The sequence below is a fragment of the Lampris incognitus genome, chromosome 3, assembly GCF_029633865.1.
Source record: "Lampris incognitus isolate fLamInc1 chromosome 3, fLamInc1.hap2, whole genome shotgun sequence".
NCBI classification, from domain to species: Eukaryota; Metazoa; Chordata; class Actinopteri; order Lampriformes; family Lampridae; genus Lampris; species Lampris incognitus.
In genome coordinates, this window is record NC_079213.1 from 98,468,704 (window position 1) to 98,489,873 (window position 21,170).

The 21,170-nt window shown below is 44.8% G+C and overlaps 1 protein-coding gene across 1 annotated transcript in view; it reads left to right on the forward strand.

The window, feature by feature from the left end:
- Nucleotides 1-21,170, forward strand: part of sema6bb (sema domain, transmembrane domain (TM), and cytoplasmic domain, (semaphorin) 6Bb) — a 171,025-nt gene that overhangs the window by 113,691 nt on the left and 36,164 nt on the right. The window contains exons 10-15 of the mRNA XM_056276002.1: nt 858-1,075; nt 11,485-11,616; nt 12,452-12,601; nt 14,173-14,352; nt 18,573-18,713; nt 19,550-19,627. Of these exons, the coding sequence (XP_056131977.1) occupies nt 858-1,075; nt 11,485-11,616; nt 12,452-12,601; nt 14,173-14,352; nt 18,573-18,713; nt 19,550-19,627 (899 nt within the window). The remainder of the gene's footprint in view (nt 1-857; nt 1,076-11,484; nt 11,617-12,451; nt 12,602-14,172; nt 14,353-18,572; nt 18,714-19,549; nt 19,628-21,170) is intronic.

Here is a 21,170-nt window from a genome sequence, read left to right on the forward strand (position 1 = left end):
AATCCAAAAAAGAAAAAAAGATATTCACTCAGATGAATTAATGGTAGAGATGATAGAAAATAAGAAAGCTTTATAATGGCGACCTATGTAATGTTCCTCTGCTGTTGTTAGCTGTTTCTCTAACAGCTCTGGTTACCTTTCATCCTTGTATTTATTTGAGTGTATATATCTACTGCAAATCACAGTCAGTACAAACAACTTGTGCATGAACTAACCTCTGAAAAACCCTTATTTATACACTCTTAAGAATATCCTTTATCATAACTGGGAATACATCCTTGTGAAAAAAATCTGGATGACAAGATTCCTTTTTTTTTTTTCCCTGACAAATTAGCAATTCACATTTTGGAAGATGTGCTTGTGCAAGGCTTTTGGCTTGGCGTGTTTACAGAGAGCACCATAAGTGGATACTCAGACAGCATCACTGTTCTGTGGGGGAGGTGGTTCAAAGAGGCAATTTTGAGATACACTTGACATTTTCATGAATAATTGACATTAAATTTACCATTATAAAACAATGATCTGTCAAAACGTCGTTTCCAGATTGTATGCAATCTTGCTTGCATCCAAATAGCATGCAAATGGCTCTCTTAAGGCGTCACCCTGGTGTCAAAAGGGGCTTTTTATCCTGCATTTTTAGAGATGAGACACATGTCTGGAAACTTGCCCTCTCCTCTCAGTTCAGTTACTGAGCTATATGCAAGTTGTATTTCAAGAGCAGCTTCTTGTGTGTGTGTGTGTGTGGGGGGGGGGGTATACACATGTATGTGTGCATACACTTGTGCAAATTCATGTTTGTAGTCAGTCACTGCATTTGTACGTTCAACACAGACATATCTTTGTGTGACTTTGGCCAGGTTGTGGTCTCCCGTGTGGCACGTGTCTGCAAACGGGACCTGGGTGGGTCCCAGCGTGTTCTGGAGAAGCAGTGGACGTCCTTTTTGAAAGCCCGCCTGAACTGCTCGGTCCCCGGGGACTCTCACTTCTACTTTAATCTCCTCCACTCCACCAGTCCCATAATCAGGATGCATGGCAGGGACATCATCCTCGGCGTCTTCTCCACACCGGCTAACAGGTAGAAGCAAGAAGAAAAAAAAAACACATTCACACGTACACACGCAGACTTGCGGTTGGTTCAGTGTGCACCCTGTCCATCCATCAAACAAGGAGCTTTGTGTTCGGGTAGCGTAGCGGTCTCTTCCGTTGCCTACCAACACGGGGCTCTCTGGTTCGAATCCCTGTGTTACTCCAGCTTGGTTGGGTGTACCTACAGATACGATTGGCTGGATGTTGGTATGTGTCCTGGTCGCTGCACTAGTGCCTCCTCTTGTCGGTCGGGGCACCTGTTCGGGGGGGAAGGGGGAACTGGGGGGAATAGCGTGATCCTCCCACATGCTATGTTCCCCTGGCGAAACTCCTCCCTGTCAGGTGAAAAGTGGCGACGATCCAACACATGTGGCGACGCCACATGTGTTGGAGGAGACGTGGTAGTCTGCGGCACACCCCCCCCCCCCGATTGGCAGAGGCGGTGGAGCAGCGACTGGGACAGCTCAGAAGAGTGGGGTAATTGGCCGGATACAAGTGAGGAGAAAAACGGGGAAGAAAACAAAAACAAAACAAGGGGCTTTGTTTGTATTTGTTTGTGCAGGCGTGTGTGCACATTCAGGACCGGTAGGTTCGAAGTGAGAGGATTTCGATCCACATCCTCTCCACACAGAAAAGGGGATTAATCAGGCTGCAGCTGTTGATAAAGAACAAAACTGACGTGCAAACACATCGAGCTGCAGTTCCCGAGGAGAGGGAGACAGATAGACAGTGTGTGGGCAGAATCATACAATCCAGCTGGAAAGTCTACAGGACCACCATAGTATCCCCCCACCCACCTCCTTGAAAGAGTATGGCTTCCAGCTGACCTGGTAAGGCCCTGCAGTGAAACCAAGAGACCATGTGGAAGTGCACAGGTCAAGATCATGAGGCGCACAGTAATTTAAGACACATGGAAAGCTTTAGGTCAGGACAAAAGGGTAATGTGTTGTAAGAAAGAGAGAAGTTGGATTAAAACAGAGTTTGAAAGGGGGCCGAGAAGAAAAGAGGAGAGTATAAAAGAGGAGGAGAGAGCGATGCTGCCTGGTAAATTGATTAGAGTAGTGTTAGGTTGTCTGCTGTGCCTGAGACAGCACAAACAGTACAGTTGAGAAACAGAACAACAGAGGGGAGGGAAATGGATGCAGCACACGGCACATATCGATTACATATTTCAACTACACCAACTGTGATTCAGTCACTGCCAAAATTATCCACCTCAAGAGGCAATTTAATCCAGATCTCGGATCCGTCTTCTTTTTTAAAATAACTGAGTAAAGTGAGATCATATCCCCAGTTTCCAGCACAGATAGGATTTAGGAGTTTTCGTGCATCAGCACATACTGTGCAGGATGAGCCGATCCCCCATTGTTTCAATGTGCTGAATTATTTTTTACATGTGAAATTGCATTGGAAATAACTCCTCTGTGATGTGTGCAGGCTCACAGACAAGTCAAGTAGTACTATAAGGTGTTTGCAAATATGTAAGGGTTTATTTTACCCTGTTCCCTGTTAAATTGTTATATGAAAGGCGTTTTCCAAAAAGGGCAGTACTAGAGGGTTTTAGGCAAGGAAGAGTAGAACAACCAAGACGGTCATTATGACCATTTTTGATTTTCAAAGTTTAATAACTTTGTAGAAAAAAATACAGACCCTGAATTCTTCTAAAATTGCATGTATTTGCATTCAAGTGAGTTTTAGATCAATTGCACCAACAACAAAAAAAAAAGTTATGATAAGATCTACCTAAAACGACCATGAGCGGTCATTTTGACCGCTTGTAATTTGCGCGTGATCATGTGCGTCATGTCACTATTTATGATGTGTTTTGGTCGCATCATTTCCTTTGTGACGTTCATTGCTCTGGCCTAGAAACACACTAGCATTCTCCAGTGCACAGAAATAGTCTAAACTTGATTTTTGATTATTGCCAGCATGTCTGGTTACAGACGCTGTTTCAGACGCACCATGACTACCACCAACGTATTGCAGTATTTACAGGTGTTGGACAGTGGCCATTTTGAATTGTTTGAAAAATAGCATTAAAGTTGTTAAATGTTAATTTTGGTGTCAGTGGTTTCTTAACAGACATACTCACATATACAATGCATTAATAGCTCAGTTGGGTATTTATTTTCACAGAATATAGAGTTTAAAAACTGTGGGCCGCCCACGGTTGTTCTAGTAGATTTTAAGTTCCGGTCATTGTTTGGGGCGGTTTCAGTATTTATTTTCAGTTCTTTTTTTCAATTTCACGTGTTATAGGCCTTGTTACGTTTGTTAGATTAGCAATATGTGTTGTCTGTTTTGTTTTCCAGGTAATATTTTCACTTTTTCAATTTTGCTATTCAAGTTATAGAATATAGACAGACTATAGAATATAGACAGTTATAGAATATATACAGATTATAGAGTTTAAAAACCAGCGGTCATGTTGACTGCCCATGGTCATTTTAGGTAGGAGTGAAATCCCGGTCGTTCTAGTGTTAACATTTAATTTGGTATACAGTACTTTTTCGCTGATGAACCACTTACTTACATGTCATTATCTGGATGTTGCTAATGCAGTCAACTACCTATCTGGTACTCCAAGCAAATTCAAATAAACACTTGGACAATTTTGCAGCTGCCATTTTGATGTGATTCTAATGTCATCACAGTCACCCATTCAAATGCCTTTACACGTTCTTTCACTAGACAGCATTTACAGTTCAGTACCAGCTCTGATATCAAGGAATTAATAAGAAGAGGCCTTGTATCTGAGAGATTCGTCTGTAGCTGTGGGACTGTCCCTTTGAGCGACAGACTAAAATGACCTCCCAGTTAACAGCATCCACTCAGAGTGGAGGAAAGATACTAGGATGTAAGAACCATGCACGCACGCACAGACACGCTCACACACACACACACACACACACACACACACACACACACACACACACACACACACACACACACACACACACACACACATTCATACACAATTCAAAAAAGAATGAAGGGAAAACAGGATGAGTAGCTAGGAAATGGGGGAAACAGCAGGAAAGGAAGCAAGTAAGGGGAGCCGGGGTGAAGGAAGGAACAGAGGAGGTGTTGAGGACCCTCTCAAGGACAAGGAAGTCAATAATAGACAACACATGCATTCCTCTTTCTCTGAGAGCTAAAACTGTTTCATCAGCTGCACCTTATCAGTGTGTGCCTGGCAAAGGTAAGCTTTGAATGGCCAGTGCCTGTGGAGGGAGATGAATGATACACACACACGCACACAAACTGCACAACCACACATACGATTGTTTCCAGATAACAGTATTAACAGCAGGCCATAGAAGTGAACCAGCTGAACACACACACCCCTGCCGAGGAGAAATCTGCTACTGAGTACTTTTTCTAAATGAGTGGATACTAAGAAAGAGAGGGGAAGCACTGTATGGACAGAATGACAGGGAGGGAAGAATGGAGAAAAAGAATTGAGAAAGGGGAGGGGTGTGTGCTGCAAACCTCCCAGTAGACCCTGTGTGGCCTTCTGCACCACACCGACTAAGTGCTTGCCAGACAAATTGCTTTGGCTGGCAGCATGCAGTGAAAACAGCATGAGGTAGGTCCCAGGAACGAGCAAGTAGCCATTCTGTCCTACTATTTCATCCTGTGCAACACATGTGCTACTGAAGAATGGGATTAATGGGATAGAGTCAAGGTTTTATAGTGCCTCCCCAACATCTCTCCTGGACACTTTCTGATTATTCCCTGCCTTCTGTACCAATGAATCTCATGGATGATATTACAGCCACAAGCTGGCTCCTCTCCTATTATGGGCCTGCAATCTTCCATCCGCAGGAATCTTCCATCACTGCTTGTGTGGCTGAACAATGAGAGAGAAAGAAAGAGAGAGTGAGGGAGACAAAGAGTAAGAACTGGAAACGCTGTAGTCTTCATAATAACGGTGTAGTCTCCATAATATAAAAAACTTATGTGGTTTCTAGTTTCTCTTCTTGTCCAACTCTGCTGCCCCCAGGCCCTTCCTCTTCAAGGTGGATGAAAGTGAATCTTGGATTTCTTGCTGAGCACCTCCTCCACTCCTGCTCCTGCTTCTCAAAAGGTCAGGGAACTCTAGGGAGTAGCACTGAACTGGAAGGCGAGAAAAAAGAACAAGTATGTGACAAAGATTCAGGGAGGCAGGAGAGGAAGGCAAGAGGAAAGGTGTTATATGCTGAATCATTTGTGGTGGCAAGAATAGGTGAGTAAATGTCAATAAATAAGGAACAAGGCGGCAATCAACTGCTCCTCTAAGGTGTCAGTCTTTACTGTGCTGCAGTGGACTGATTTGGTAAAATAAACAAACTAAGGTTAGCTGTGCTGTCTGTAGCTGGAAACAAATGCAACTGCCAGACTACAGTGAAGCAGATTTATTAGGCCAAATGAGGCTGTACAGGAATGCATTAAAAGCATCCCATGCAAAGTAAAGTCAATCAAGTGCACCCAGAGCGTGGAAAACTATGCTTGTGAAAGCCCACTGGAAAGTAGGTGCTCCCTCTGGGAAAAAAAAAATACAGCTGAGGAGGGAACATCAGGAGAGCAAGGAGCAGGAGGAGAACAGGTTTGCAGTGCCAGGAGAATTGTGACGTGGGGGTGGGGGGTGGCTGCACAGATGTGTTTGCTAGTTTCCCTGGGGGCTGCAGAGAAAGTAGTGAAGGTGGTTAGCAAGAGATACAGGGGAGGTTGGTGGTGATGGTGTTGGTAAGGTGGGCATAAAGGAACAATGTGTGCATTCGACAGAAGAGGCAAGTCATAGGGGAGATGCTGGCTGATCCCCCTTGGCCAGGATGGTCAGACTGGCGGACCAGGGGAAAAAAAATAAATAAAAAACTTGCTGGAACCTGACAAGTGGAAAGGTTCAGAAAAATATGGCGATTTAGGGACATTATATGAATACATAGAGGGAAGAGCTAAGAGGTTTAAGGAAGGCTAAAAAGACAGTGAAAGAATGACAGGGTAATCTGGTGAATGAAGATAGAGGCCAGACGTTGAGGGGGATGTGGGAGGTGGATAAAGATATTAGCAGTACAAGAAGAGGAAAATGAATGGAGAAAAAATGGGAGGGTTGACTTTGAAACTTCTCCCTGCTCTTTCTTCCCCATCCCCTTGTCCTCTGCCATCCCTCCAAGGCTTTATGAGTCCTTGGTGGTAGGGTGGTGGTGTTTTGCGGTACTAAATCGAGCTGTCAGGGAGCTAGTTTAACAGTGAAGAAGTGGTGTGGACTTTGCAGTGGGCCATCTCACTGTGTTGCTGACACCCTACCGAGCCAGCCTGGACAGCTTGTCACTCAGCTGTGCTCATGGAGAGAGAGGAGGATTGATTGACAAAGCAGAGAAGTAAGACTTGAGAAAGAAATGAAAAATGAAGAATTACGGTAGGAAAAGATTTATGTTCATTTGTGTTCAATTGAACAAGCATGGGTTATAAAAACAAAATCCAGGAGAGACTGGGAGCCAAAAAGAGCAACATAAACAGGGTTAAGGAAGAGAGATAGTTGGAGGTCTCCAGGCCTGTCCTACACAGTGCAGAGCAGGTGATCTGCAGAAAGAAAGATGGGCAGGATGTGATGGAAATAACTAGGGGTAGAGAGGAAGCCAAGCTGCCATCAGTGTATTGCTGGCAAACATATCACACAAAACATCTGGTGCCTGTGGTTCTGAGTGATAGAGAGAAACGCCATGTCATCCACTGATATGCCTGCAGTTCTGCCACACAGGCCAGGGGTTGAATGATGAATGATAAATACTGAGGAAGGTGCCTTGACCTGATCAAATGCCATCAGGACCGCAAGACTACCTGCTGTACCCAACAGCAGGCTCCTAGGCATTGATCTTCACAAACAAGCATCCCTGTCACAATCAAAGGCACATTCAGTTGAAACACTCGATACAAGATATGGGAGCAGTCTGCATAACCTCCTACACAAGTTGTTTGCCATATTTTCTTTTTTACAGAGGAGAGAGAGAGAAAGAGAGGGGGGATAGGTGGATAGGTGTTGGCGTCCAGTAACAGGAAACCGTGGTTGACTCAGCCTCCCAGGTTTTCAATGTGCATGTACTGTACTGTTAACGAATAAGCCCTTAGTCATCTACACTCCAACATACCATCATCATCGGCAATCACTCGAGGTCGACTATGATGGTCCTGGGGGGGGTCCTTATTGTGAGTCTTCAAGTGGCTGAAGAGGCCAATTCTGGAACCACAAACTTTCTTGCAGTGTGGGCATTGATGTCAGGTGCTGGAAGTACAATATAGGAAAGGCTTTTTGGTGGGGACTCTTTCCTTTCTTTGCTGCTGCTCGACTCCGGTAGCCTGTCGGAGATAGTCTTCATGGAATGTGGTTCCTTCATGTAAACTGTTTCTCCATGTGGTTCTGTTTTGAGCAAGGTCTTCCCAGTTAGAGCTGTTTATGTGGAATTGGTTTTTTTTTTTAGGTTGATCCTGATGTTGTTCTTGAAACCCTTTTTCTGACCTCTAGGTGCTCGTTGGCCAGCATTTAGTTCTGAGTAGAGGACCTGTTTTGGGAACTATATCAGGTATTCGTATTACATGGCCTGTCCATCTCAGCTGGTGTTTAATGATGGTGGTGGCAGTGCTTTCGATGTTTGCTTTCTCAAGGACACTGGTGGCAGTGCTTTTGATGTTTGCTTCCTCAAGAACACTGATGTTAGTGTGCTTCTCTTTCCAGCTGCTACGCAAGATTTTTCGCAGGCATCACTGGTTGTAGGGTTCCAGGACTCTTATATGCCTACTGTAGGTAGTCCAGGTCTCAACACCATATAAATGTGTGGGCAAGATAACTGCCTTGTAGACCAGAAGCTTGGTCTTTGCAGGCAGATCAGAGTTTTCAAAGACTCTTCTACTGAGCTTTGCAAAAGCCCCACTGGCGCAGCAGATGCGACGGTGTACCCTGCTATTGATCTCTGACCTTGAGGAGAGGTGACTTCCAAGGTAGGGGAGCTGGTCCACATTTTCAAGGCTTACACTGTTAATTGTTATTGTTAGCGGGGGTGCAGAGGAGGAGGAGTCCAGTGGGGGCTGATGGAGGACCTTGGTCTTTTTTTATGCACAAGGTCAAACCGAGAAGTGTGTATGCCCTGGTAAAAGCATCACTTATGCGCTGAAGATCTTTTTCTATGTGGCTGACAATGGCATTATCATCAGCATAGCATTGCAGCATAACTTGCCACAAGACGGCTATAATGTTTTGTGTGTGGGTGTGTGTGTGTGTGTGTGTGTGTGTGTGTGTGTGTGTGTGTGTGTGTGAGAATTAATTAATTGTAAAGCTCTTTGAGTGGCTGTTAAAGCTAGAAAAGCGCTATAAAAAATGCAACTTGATTGATTGATTGATTGCAGCTCCACGAGGGATGTGTAAAATATATTGGACTTGGCCTTGAAACAGTTTAAGTTGAACAGTTTGCCATTCGTTCTATAGATGATTTGGACACCAATTAGGTGGAGAATGGCTGCAATCAAGACTGAATAGGGTACTTTGACAGGATTGCCCAGAGGGCCTGATGGTTCACGGAGTCAAATGTTTGGTAAGGTTGATGAAGGCCGTGTATAGTGGTTGCTTTAGTTCCTCGCATTTTTCTTGTAACTGTCTGGCTGTGAAGATCATATCAGTTGCGCTGCGGGCAGGACAGACACCACCCTGAAATTTGGGAAGGATTTCGTCAGATAGTGGGAGGAGTCTCTTGAAGAGAATGCAAGCAATCTTTCCAGTTGTGGACAGGACTGAGATACCTCTGTAGTTTCCACACTGTCTTATCTCCCTTTTTAAAATGACAGTAAGTGCATCTCTGAGGTCTGTGAGTATCACCTCCTTATCCCAGATCTTCATGATGAGAACATGTACAATATATGCTGAAGGAGGTTAGCCCCTCCTGCCTTCAGGATTTTGGCTGGAATCCCATCAGGGCCAGCAGGTTTGTTGTTCCACATCGTTGAGACGGCATCTTGAACCTCTAGCAGGCTCGGGGGTCACCCATGCCTCCCTTGGGGAATGTGGAATTCTGTGAAGGACCTCCTTATCAACCTTTGTTCTCTGGTTTAACAGTACCTCAAAATGTTCTTTCCAGCGGGCTTTGATCTTATCATCCATTTTCAGGATCTTTTGTCTGTCCTTAGACAAGAGGGAGTTGGATCCGTGATAGCTGGGTCCATATACAGCTTTAGTTGCGTTGAAGAAAGTCCTTGTGTCACCTTCTTCTGTTAAGTTCCCTTGCCTGGCATTGGACAAAGGCCTTGGCTTTCGAATGAGCGTCCCTCTTGGCTTGGCATGTGATGTCCTTCTGCCAGGCACAAAAAGCCTGCTGTTTTTTGGAAATAAGATGTTCAATTTCCTCACCATTGTCATCAAACCAGTCCTGTTTTCTCTTTGTGTTTAAACCAAGGATTTCTTGGCCAGTGTTCAAGATGGTGGTCTTCAGTAAACGCCAGTGTGCCTTGACATCATCTGGATACTCTGGTGGCAGGCTGTCCACATAGTGCAGCTTGGAGGAGCTCTCATGTCTCAGACATTTCTGGTTCCTGATGTATGTATGCTTTTTCTTCCCTGTCTAGCATCCATCTGTACCAGTCATTGCCCTTTTTAGATGTACATTAAGCCTGTCTGTGGCTCAGATGCCAGCATTTGGAGCAACCGAGGATGCATCCAGGACACTTGGAATTTGTTTGTCTGTCTGAAGAGCGTTTTGGTAATATTAAGATTTTGTTCTGCACTTGGTTAGGAAGAGAATCCCATTGGAGTTGATGTTTCCTACACCCTCCCTCTTTCTCAATAGCCTCTCCACATTCTGTAATCCCAACCAACTCTGACATTGAAGTCCCCCAGAAGGATGATTTTGTCTTCTTTTGGGATGCCTGACAGGATGTTGTCTAGACTGGTGTAGAATGCTTCTTTGACATCCTCTTGTGTGTGTGTGTGTGTGTGTGTGTGTGTGTGTGAGAGAGAGAGAGAGAGAGAGAGAGAGAGAGAGAGAGAGGATAGGTGTGGGCGTCCAGTAACAGGAGGCCATGATTGACTCAGCCTCTCAGGTTCTAAATCTGCATGTACTGTTAACAAACGAGCCCTTAGTCATCAACACTCCAACACACACACACTTTAGTGTATTATGCATGCACCATTAGTCACTTGTACACAAGATTTAAGAGTGCAGGGGTGGCTCCACTAGCAAAAAACATGAAACAGGTTTTTTTTACTCATCCTCACTCTTGTCCTAACACCACTTCCCTTTCGTCTCCTACCTTAGGAGTGTTGTTTTTCATTAATATCAATACATCGGGGTCCGCGGTGGTGTAGCGGTCTAAGCATCGGCTTTGTGTCGATGCAGTTGCTGGGGACCAGATCCGACTATGGCCGGACTCGATGAAGCAGCAATAATTGGCAATGCTGTCTTCGGGAGGGGGGCGGAGTCGGCTTGTGTTCGTCACATGAATGCGTCTGTGTGTGTCGGAAAAAGCAGTGGTTCCGCCTGGAGTCGCCTTGTCACGGAAGTGGCGAGGCGGCTCTTTCGAGACTGCCGGCCGGAGAGATGCAGTTGGCGAACGCATGTAGTACAAGGGTGGGTGTTTGAACTAAAATAGGGATTGATGGCCACTAAATTGGGAGAAAAAGGGAAAAATCAGAAATAAATTTAGGGAAAAAAAATCAATACATCAATGTAGAGTCAGCTTTGTAGATAGATAGATAGATAGATGATCCGTTAGTCTGGGGGGGGGGTGTATGTGGATGTGAGTCAGAGAAGGGGACGGGATCTTTGAGCAGATGTTCGACTCCATGTCAGTGGGTTCATGTGGAGCTAAACAGTCACCAAGGTGCAGAAAGCTTTTTACTGTAATGTGTTGTGGGGTTCGTTTCCTTAATAAGAATCTTCTCTTGCGCGAGGGAAAATCTTCAGTGACTCATTTCCTATTTCATTTTTTATTCCATGAATTCGAGCCAAGATGTTTTCATGAGTCTAATCTGGCTCCTGCGCCTGCTGCATCTCTCTCCTTCGCCCACTAAGTTGACAGTGTCTGTCTTGTCCTTCCTCTCTATCCCTCACAGTACTGATTTCCTTCCTATTCAGACATTCAATGTCAAACTATGAACGGTCCAAATCCAATTTGTCATCTTAGCTTGTGTATCTGCCTCTCCGTCTCAGGCTCACATTTCACTTTCTATATGCTATCCTCTCTCATCCTTTTCTTTTTCTGTCCTGCTCGGTTTGTATTATCTACTGTATCCTTTCTTTTTTCTTTACTTTATTACTTGCTAGTGCGGCTTGACACAGGGCAGGCAGTCATCGCAAATCAATTCACTGTGTCTTATGGATTGACAGTCTCTTTTTGTCTCCGTCTGTCTGTCTGTCTCACTCTCTGTAGTATTCCTGGTTCGGCAGTGTGTGCCTTTGACATGGAGCAGCTGGCGGCAGTGTTTGATGGCAGGTTCAAGGAGCAGAAATCACCTGAGTCTATCTGGACACCTGTTCCTGATGAAGTCATCCCTAAGCCAAGGTGCAGATGGTTGTGATCACTTTATTCAATGACACACAGACTGTATATGTTTATGAGCAGGCAACCTGTATTGAGAATACAGGTTGCCTTTTAATTGTAGCGAGGCTCCATCCAGACCACTCATCTGCCCTACCCTGCCCTTAGTCTGTGTATTTTAGCTATTTATTTATATCCACAACCAGTTATACCCATATTTATACCCATCAGTAAAATATATTTATACCCATAAAAGAGTATAACGTCAACATTCCCCTTTTTATACCACGATACTTTAAGCATTTGGGGAAGGACAGATTCACTCAAGGGAGGCAAGTGAGAGAAATTACTGGTGGGACTCCTGGTGGCAGACGTGACCACTCCATTATCTCCAGGCACACCAACAATACTTCCTCTTGTTCTTCTTGCCAGTTTCACTACTCAAACTGTCAAAATGCTAGCTTTGATATATTATCAGCATAGTATTAGCCATGGGGTAAGAGCTCCTTACCCCACTCGAAAGCGGTAATTGAATTGTAAGTACATTCTCATCTCATCTCATTGTAAGTACATTCTATATACCTTAAATACGGCATACTGTTGGGGCATGCAGTACAATGTGCAATACATACATCACACATGGCAGACTCAAATCATGCTATGACACCCTTGGTGTCTGCCATATTACTTTGGAAAAAATTCCCACTGATGGTTGTTGCCACGGAAACAACAAAGAAGCAAATAATTATGAGGCAGTTTTGATCTGAGCTTCGTACTTGTAGTATTTGTAGTATGAACAATTTGAACCCATTTCAAACATGCACTGAACCGATGTGTACCCTCAATTCCCTTCCCCCAGGCCTGGTGGCTGTGCTGTTCAAGGCTCTAGGTTTAACTCATCCAACTCCTTTCCGGACGAGATGCTTAACTTTGTCAAGACTCACCCTCTGATGGACGAGGCTGTGCCTTCACTGGGACAGAGACCCTGGATTGTCAGAACCATGGTCAGGTAAGGCCAAGTTCACACAACACTTATAGTTTTGTGTGTGTGTGTGTGTGTGTGTGTGTGTGTGTGTGTGTGTGTGTGTGTGTGTGTGTGTGTGTGTGTGTGTGCGTGCGTGCGTGCGTGCGTGCGTGCGTGCCTCCACACACACACACACACACACACACACACACACACACTCACACACACACACATATACATACACAAAGCAGCACAAACACTGATCTGCAGCCGAATGGAAATGTTTGCCTTCAGCTTTTCTGCCGGTAGCTGTAGATTTGTGTTGAAATTTGTCTGGTTGGGTATAAAACCCTGTGGTAATTTGGTAAGCAAGCAGCTGTGCCACATCAAGTCCCACATGGATTGATGCGCCCTCTCTTCTCTCTCCTTTCTGTCTACCATCGCTACCATCTATTACATGGAGTCCCACCGGCAACAAGCCACTAGGGGATTACAGGGTATAGATATATGTAGAATATTAAACACCCAGTAAAACACTGCTTCTATTTTAGGCTTTTGACTCACACACACAGGCGTGTGTGTAGTTCAGCAACTCTTTTCTATTGTTTCTAGACAAGCTCATTTACCAGACTGATATTAATGACAAAACGTTGGGCGTAATTAATTTGTTAGGCAAATTTGTTGAATATGTTTTTGCTCCACGGAATTCATTTTATCGTGCTGAGATGGGTGAGTGTATGCCATATGATGCACTTAAATATACCGTATGATGGGGCGTCCAGGTAGCGTGGCGGTGTATTCCGTTAGCTACCAACACAGGGATCGCCGGTTCGATTCCCTGTGTTACCTGCGGCTTAGTCGGGCATCCCTACAGACACAATTGGCCGTGACTGCAGGTGGGAAGCCGGATGTGGGTATGTGTCCTGGTTGCTGCACTCCGGTCGGTTGGGGTGCCTGTTCGGGGGGAGGGGGAGCTGGGGGGAATAGTGTGATCCTCCCATGCGCTACGTCCCCCTGGTGAAACTCCTCACTGTCAGGTGAAAAGAAGCAGCTGGCAACTCCACATGTATCGGAGGAGGCATGTGGTAGTCTGCAGCCCTCCCCCAGATCGGCAGAGTGGGTGGAGCAGCGACGGGGACAGCTTGGAAGAGTGGGGTAATTGGCCGGATACAATTGGGGAGAAAAAAATCACACAAAAAAGTATACCATATGATGCATCATATACTATATGATTTACTGGAGTCTATATTTGCATGTACTCAAATCAATAAAAATGCACTTAAAATGCATTTGAAAACGGTTGGATGAATGGTCGGATGGGTGAATAAAGGAAGGACTAAATCAGTCCGTCAGTGCATCATTGAATGAATTAATAAATAGAGATAAGCACTGTAACCCAACAGGAGTTGTGGGTTGTATGGTCAGATAGCTGTTGGCAAACACATAAGGTTTGGAATGACCAACATAAATGCCCTTTTTATAAATCTACATTTACTTAGTATGCGTGTTAAACATGACTGTAGTTGTCAAGGGGCAGGGTCCCAAGCAAACCATACAGCTCTGTTATTTGGCCAGACATTAAAGTAATAGAGTGCCCTGTCTCGGTTATTTTGCAGGTACCAGTTAAACAAGATGGTGGTGGACACAGAGGCTGGACCCTACAGAAACCATACCATCCTGTTCCTTGGCTCCAGCAGAGGGACCATCCTGAAGTTCCTCATCACACCCAATCAGGACAACACCGTCACCAACACCAATGTTTTCTTGGAGGAATTAGAGGGATACAACCCTGACAAGTGAGAAGTTGAACAAACAAAGTCATATATTTTCTTAGTTGAGACGCATGCTGTAGTGGAAAAGCATGTGATGGGGTGAAGGTCCAACACTTGCAGGAAGACAGCGTAAAACAGCAGAAGATGCTGGGATATAGATATGCCAATGATGTGCAGCATACTAGTTAAGCCGACTGCAAGATTATGGGGTTGTGACCTGCTGTGCCAGAAGATTTGCAAAATAATTTGGATTTTTCCCCAAATTACTCATTTAAGTACTAAATAGTCAAGACTGGTCTCTGCTGTGCTGTGAGTTGGGCCTAATACAACAGAAGTGCAGTGATCAACACAGAAATTGGCACACTCGTTGCAAAAATATCTGCCATTTTGCCTGACTCATATCACCTCAGTACCTCCGTCTACCAGCCAAGCACGGGAGAGTGACAGGTGCGAGAGTTAAAAGTAATTTAGTGTTGACTTAAGCAAACATGTAGATGAGTAATAATCCAATTAATTAATAATCTCCCTTGCACAGCGTGCCTGCCAAAGGCTTTCCAATCATGTTCGGTTACGTACGTAGCTGTAAATTCGACCTCATCTCGAGTCATATTTCCCAGCAACAGTTTCTGACGTGACAGTACTGGTTTTCAGGGAAAAGTAGGGTGTCCGGATGGCGTGGTGGTGTATTCTGTTAGCTACCAACATGGGGATCGCTGGTTTGAATCCCCGTGTTACCTCCGGCTTAGTCGGGCGTCCCTACAGACACAATTGGCCATGTCTGCAGATGGGAAGCCGGATGTGGGTATGTGTCCTGGTCGCTGCACTACCGCCTCCTCTGGTCGGTCAAGGGCGCCTGTTCAGGTGGGGAGGGGGGACTGGGGGGAATAGCTACGTCCCCCTGGTGAAACTCCTCACTGTCAGGTGAAAAGAAGCGGCTGGGAACTCCACATGTATCGAGGAGGAATGTGGTAGTCTGCAGCCCTCCCTGGATGGGTAGAGGGGGTGGAGCAGCAACCGAGAAGGCTTGGAAGAGTGGGGTATAGTTGACTAGGTAGAATTTGGGAGTAAAAAGGGGGGGTCCAAAAAAAAACCTTTCATTTTGAAAGTCTCAAAAAACTGTTGTTCAACAACTGTTTTATAACTGTACAGTAAGCGGAGAGGGATGCGGTACGCCCTGACAAGGAAGAAAAAACATGGAATATTCGGATTTCTGCATATTATTTGTGTAATTGCCACAATGACTGGAAATATATACAACATTATTCAGAGAATACAAATAAGGAAAATGATAAATGAATTTGATTACAGGCTAATATTTATTATCAGGAAATTTAAATATCTCATTATAAGGTTGAGGCATATGCAGCCTTTGGGGGACACGGTGAAATAAATGAAGCAACGATAAAATCTGATTACTCCTTGCCTTAAACCAAATTTACATGCTACCAAAAAAACCTGACCTTTCATTTCATTCTTCAAGTTGACCCTGATTCTTTTTCTTTCTTTTTTTTTTGATTGAAATGGATGAGACTTCAACTCTTGCTCAAGTAACATAGTCCGTTTGGTTGACTGTGAAATATCACATTGCAATATAATGGACATTAGGTGCAATGCACCTTCAAAGTAATAATTGCTGCGTATGTGTTTCGTTGGTATTCACAGTGCCAGATGTGGAGGATGACTGCAGGGTGGAGGAGGGGAGAGGGCTTTTGTAAATATCTAGTTGGTTTGTAAAGATCTGGTTGGTTGGTATCTTTAACCAAGGCTAATTAGAAACATTAGAAAGCAAGAGTATCTAAACCCTGGTTTACTATTGTGTTAAGTGTGCCCCCTGATCAGATACTCAACATGTAGACAGTGAGCACAAACAGCTTCTGGCCGGGGCCCCCGTTTTGCAAGATGTCTTTAAAAATCAATTGACAATACTACGGCGAACAAAAAACCAAAACAAAACAAAAAAACACATTTTAATATATTTCCTTACTTTTATTAATGTAATAATATTTAATTTGTATTTCAAATCTTTAATCATGCCATTAACCATGCCATTAGAGTCAGTATTTCTGTTTTCCATTATAAAGCATCCTTTGTCAGTGATGAATGATGTTTTGACTGACAGGCAATTAGAGAGATGGGGATGGCAAATAAGGTTTCAATATATTATACGTTATTATATTTTTTTATAAGAATACACATAATACAATTTTATTTATTTATTTGTGTAACATTTCCCCTCGTTTATTCCAATCTGTTGATGCGCCCCCTGGCGGCCCTCGAGGGGGCTGCAGCCACAAACCACTAGACTGTACCAGCAGCCCAGGCAATTCACCCACTGATAATATTTATCCTTAGTCAATTCATTTCTGGTGTATTTTGACAACGAGCGCGTCTCCCCTTGTCTCTTTTCATTTCTTCGCCATAATACGTTCACTCATTAACGCCTTATTCATTCTGTTTCACAAATGACAAAATGAGAGGCTGCCATGCGAAAGTGGAGCCAGATGAGGGGGGGCAAGTGACGGAGGTGTCGTTGTGAATTGGAGCCAGTTGTTTGAGGGATGATTTTGTGAGGATGCTGAGCTCGGTGGGCGGTCAGTCACAGTCCCTCTCAGCGGGCAATGGGCTAATCAGGAGAGAGTACATAGTAATTGGAAATTGGATCAGGGTGGGGTTTTTTTTTTTTTTTGTTCCTACCCCATCTCCCAACACACACACACACACACACACACACACACACACACACACACACACACACACACATGTGCAAAATTAGGCTTCACTCCTGAAGGTACAAGTAGAAACACACACACAGATGTCTTCTGCCCCATAATGAACCCCTGGGTATATAGACAGGAGTAAGGCCACAGACACAAGGAGTCCTATAACGGGACAGCACAGATAGAGATCACCAGCCAAATTGTTTTGTGATTGGCTGGCTGCCATAACGAACCAGGAAATGACCCGGGAGACAGACACAACACTAATAGGGCCAGGACCTCCTTCTATTTTCTCCAGCTGTCTGTCCTTTATTGCTTTCCTGATTTAGGTTCCCTCTTTCTCTCCTTCTCTAATTTTCTTTTTGAAATTAAAATTTTTTTGTCCGCTTTTCTTTCTTTCTGTCTGTCTGCATTTTTCTCATTTTCTCCTTTTTTGATTATTTATTCTCTTCTCTTTTGTTATCCATCTCTCACTCTTTGTGTCGCTCTCTCGCTTTCTCTGTCTGTCTGTCTCTCGCTCTCTCTCTGTCTGTCTCTCTCTGTCTATCTGTCTCTGTCTGACTGTCTCTCTGTCTCTATCTGTCTGTCTCTTGCTCTCTCTCTCTGTCTGTCTCTCTCTTGCTCCCTGTCTGTCTGTCTGCCTGTGTGTCTATCTGTTTTTCTGGTTTAGGTTCCCTTTCTTTCTCTCCCTCTCTAATTTCTTTTTGAAATTAACCTTATTTGTCTGCTTTTCTTTCTTTCTTTCTGTCTTCTTTTTCTCATTTTCTCCTTTTTGATGATTTATTCTCTTCTTTTGTGTTATCCATCTCTGTCCGTCTCTGTCTGTCTCTCTGTCTGTGTGTCTCTCTCTGTGTCTGTCTGTCTCTGTCTCTCTTTCTCTGTCTCGCTCTGTCTGTCCGTCTTGCTCTCTCTGTCTCTTTCTCTCTCATTGTTTCTGTGTCTGTCTGTGTGTCTCGCTCTCTGTCTCAAAATGATAGATTCTCTTTAATGGCCCAATAAAGTGTATTACCATAAGCCATCCCAAAACGACCGACGCATGAGTGCACATGTGTACAAAAAGGCATAAATTCCCCACTCAGAGGCAGGTGTGTGCACGTTATTGTAGCTCTAAGTGCCAATTAGAACTGATTCAGCCCTTCGCTGCTGCTTTTGATGGCCCCCCCAGCCCACTAGACCTCCACAATGAGCACGGCTCATATTTATTCCCACACTGTGACAACCAGCTTCATGGTCGGCCTCTCATCACTTTTACTGTTATTAAGCTTTTTATATATGGAGCCATTTATATTTGTTGGTGATTTTCATTGTGGCGTGAATGAATTTGCTGATGTAATTTTTTTCGAGTGAGGTCAGAGAGTTAATGTGCAGCGCTGGTCCATAATTGAAATTGCTTGAATGCCTTTTTTGTTTTGTGCGTACGTAACTGTTTAGTGAGTATAGTGTGTGAGTGTAGTGTATGTGTGTGTGTGTGTCTCTCTCTCTCTGCCTGGCCTTGTAAACTACATGTGCTATATGCATGTTTTCCAGGTGTGGTGAAGACTCTCCCCAAGCCAGACAGCTGCTGTCTCTGACCTTAGACAAAGCGAGCCACACTCTGCTTCTGGCCTTCCCCTCCTGTGTGGTCAGAGTACCAGCGGCACGATGCCAGCTCTACTCCCGATGCATGAAGTAAGTCTGTGCCGTGTGTGTGTCTTTGTGTGTGTGTGTGTGTGTGTGTGTGTGTGTGTGTGTGTGTGTGTGTGTGTGTGCGCGCACACACACATATGCAGAGGAAGCGGGGGGAATCAGTCCTTCGGCGGCAGGACTCGACTTCCAGCCTGCAAGCAGCTGCACTGCTGAAGTGCCCTTGAGCCTGGTGCTGAACATCTACCAGACACAGAGGGCTGCTCTGTAGCTGACCCTGCACTTTCACCCCGAGGGTCGAGTAAAAGGATTAGTTCCAAGTAGGGATCAGCTAAACATCATATTATATTTTTGTTAATATTAAACCACATGAACACACACACACACACACACACACATATAAACACACACACACACACACACAGATAAGTGCACACACAAGCTGGTACACTATTGATTCGTGATACCTCTGGGTGATTTCTCTTATGGCCTGGTGACACACTAACACACACGCCGGCACATCAGGCATGCAACGAGTTCAGTGAACCAGGTGAAGCACAGAGGCGTGTAATCCAGAACACATTAAAGAAAGCCCACGTGCTGTCTGATCTAGCAGGCAGCAGAGAGTGTTTAATGAATGTGTTTGGAAGTGGGGTAGGATTAAAGCACTATATACTTAGGTTTTAGTACATTTGTAAAGACTTAATTGTGCTTCCACTGCTGCATTTTATTTTTTATTTTGTGGAAAGTGTGCAAGTGCACTTGCTTTCTCGTTCGGTGTAGTTGTTGTGTTCGATGAATGTCGTTGGGTGTGTATGCCCCTAATTTACTCCCTGTGTTTAGTGTGTGAAGTTAACCCATGTGTTGGTTTGTTTCTGTAGGAACTGCATAGCCTCCAGGGACCCCTACTGTGGCTGGACCAGAGGAAGCACCTGCTCTTTCCTCCGGCCTGGGACCAGGTGAGACATCCCTCCGTCTGCACAGACTCTGTCTCTGTCTCACACACACAGTTTGCTCTGTTCAGTGTACCTCACCTGCTTTGTCTTATGGCTGCCTCTCAGGCTGCACATCATCATGACTGTGTGTTCGTTTTATGTCTGTGTGTCGGTCTTTTTATCAGCCTTTCATTTTAAGTTGTTTTGCCATGTTTGCCTGTGGCGTCTCTTTGAATCCTGAGGGTTTTTTTTTTTTAATCTTTACTGTTTTGCCAGCGGTGCTTTTATTCGGGACTATTTGTTCTGGACTGTGTCCATGTGTTGTATCTAATCTTGCATTTCCATAAAGCATACCTGGTAGACCACCACAGGCGTAAAGGAAGATGTTATTTATGAGTTCTGGGAATCTGTAGTTCTCACAGCAACTATCGTCTTGGTAATATCTGCGCACTGACAAATCCATCCGTGATGACTCCCGCCTCAAAGTCTGCTCAGGAGTCTGCTGGTTAAAACAATGCTGCATTCTTTCACTTTGCTTGCATTCCTGTGTGTGCGTGCATGCGTGTGTGTGTGTGTGTGTGTGTTTGTGTGGTATTTGTACCTGTCTGTGATGGTGTCTGAGTGCGTAATGTCCTTGTCCCATATCACCTCTCTCTGTCTGCCTTCTAAAGTCTGGCCGGCTGTCTTGGCAGCTCACCTCAAGTTGTAGGCTTGACTCTCCCCTCTCCACCCACATCTAGCGGAATCAAATATTTCTTTAGTCAGGCCTGCTTATTGAATTATAAGTCAAAACACAGGTATAACGCTAGTGGAACAGACAGCAAGGGCCTTAAAGACCACCTCAGGCCGCCTGCTTATACTATTAAAGGCCTCTGTGTTGGGGCTTGATTTGATTTACCAAGGGCGGTCAACTCGACAATCAATTTAGCATTGAGTTGCTGTGGATTTCCACTTTGTGGGAAAATGCAACCTCCTCGTTGCAAAGTGATGGGAGAAGGAATCAAGGTGTCAGTAGCATTACACAGCATCACATTGTAATTTGGACAATGCTGACGGAGGGAATAATACGACAGTGGCCCCTCTGTTTGTTCATATTGCTCTGCTGGAAGCAAAGATTTGCATATTATTTCATAACTGAAAGTATGTGTGTGTCTGTTTATTCTTTTTTTGGGAAGGGGGGATTTCCCCCCCTTTTTTCTCCCCAGTTGTACTTGGCCAATTACCCCACTCTTCCGAGCTGTCACGGTTGCTGCTCCACCCCCTCTGCTGATCCGGGGAAGGCTGCAGACTACCATATGCCTCCCCCGATACATGTGGAGTTCCCAGCCGCTTCTTTTCACCTGACAGTGAGGAGTTTTGCCAGGGGGACGTAGCACGTAGGAGGATCACGCGATTCCCCCCAGCCCCCCCCCCCCCCCGAACAGGCGCCCCGACCGACCAAAGGAGGTGCTAGTGCAGCGATCAGGACACATGCCCAAATCCGGCTTCCCACCTGCAGACACAGCCAATTGTGTCTGTAGGGACGCCCAACCAAGCCAGATGTAACATGGGGATTCAAACCTGTGAT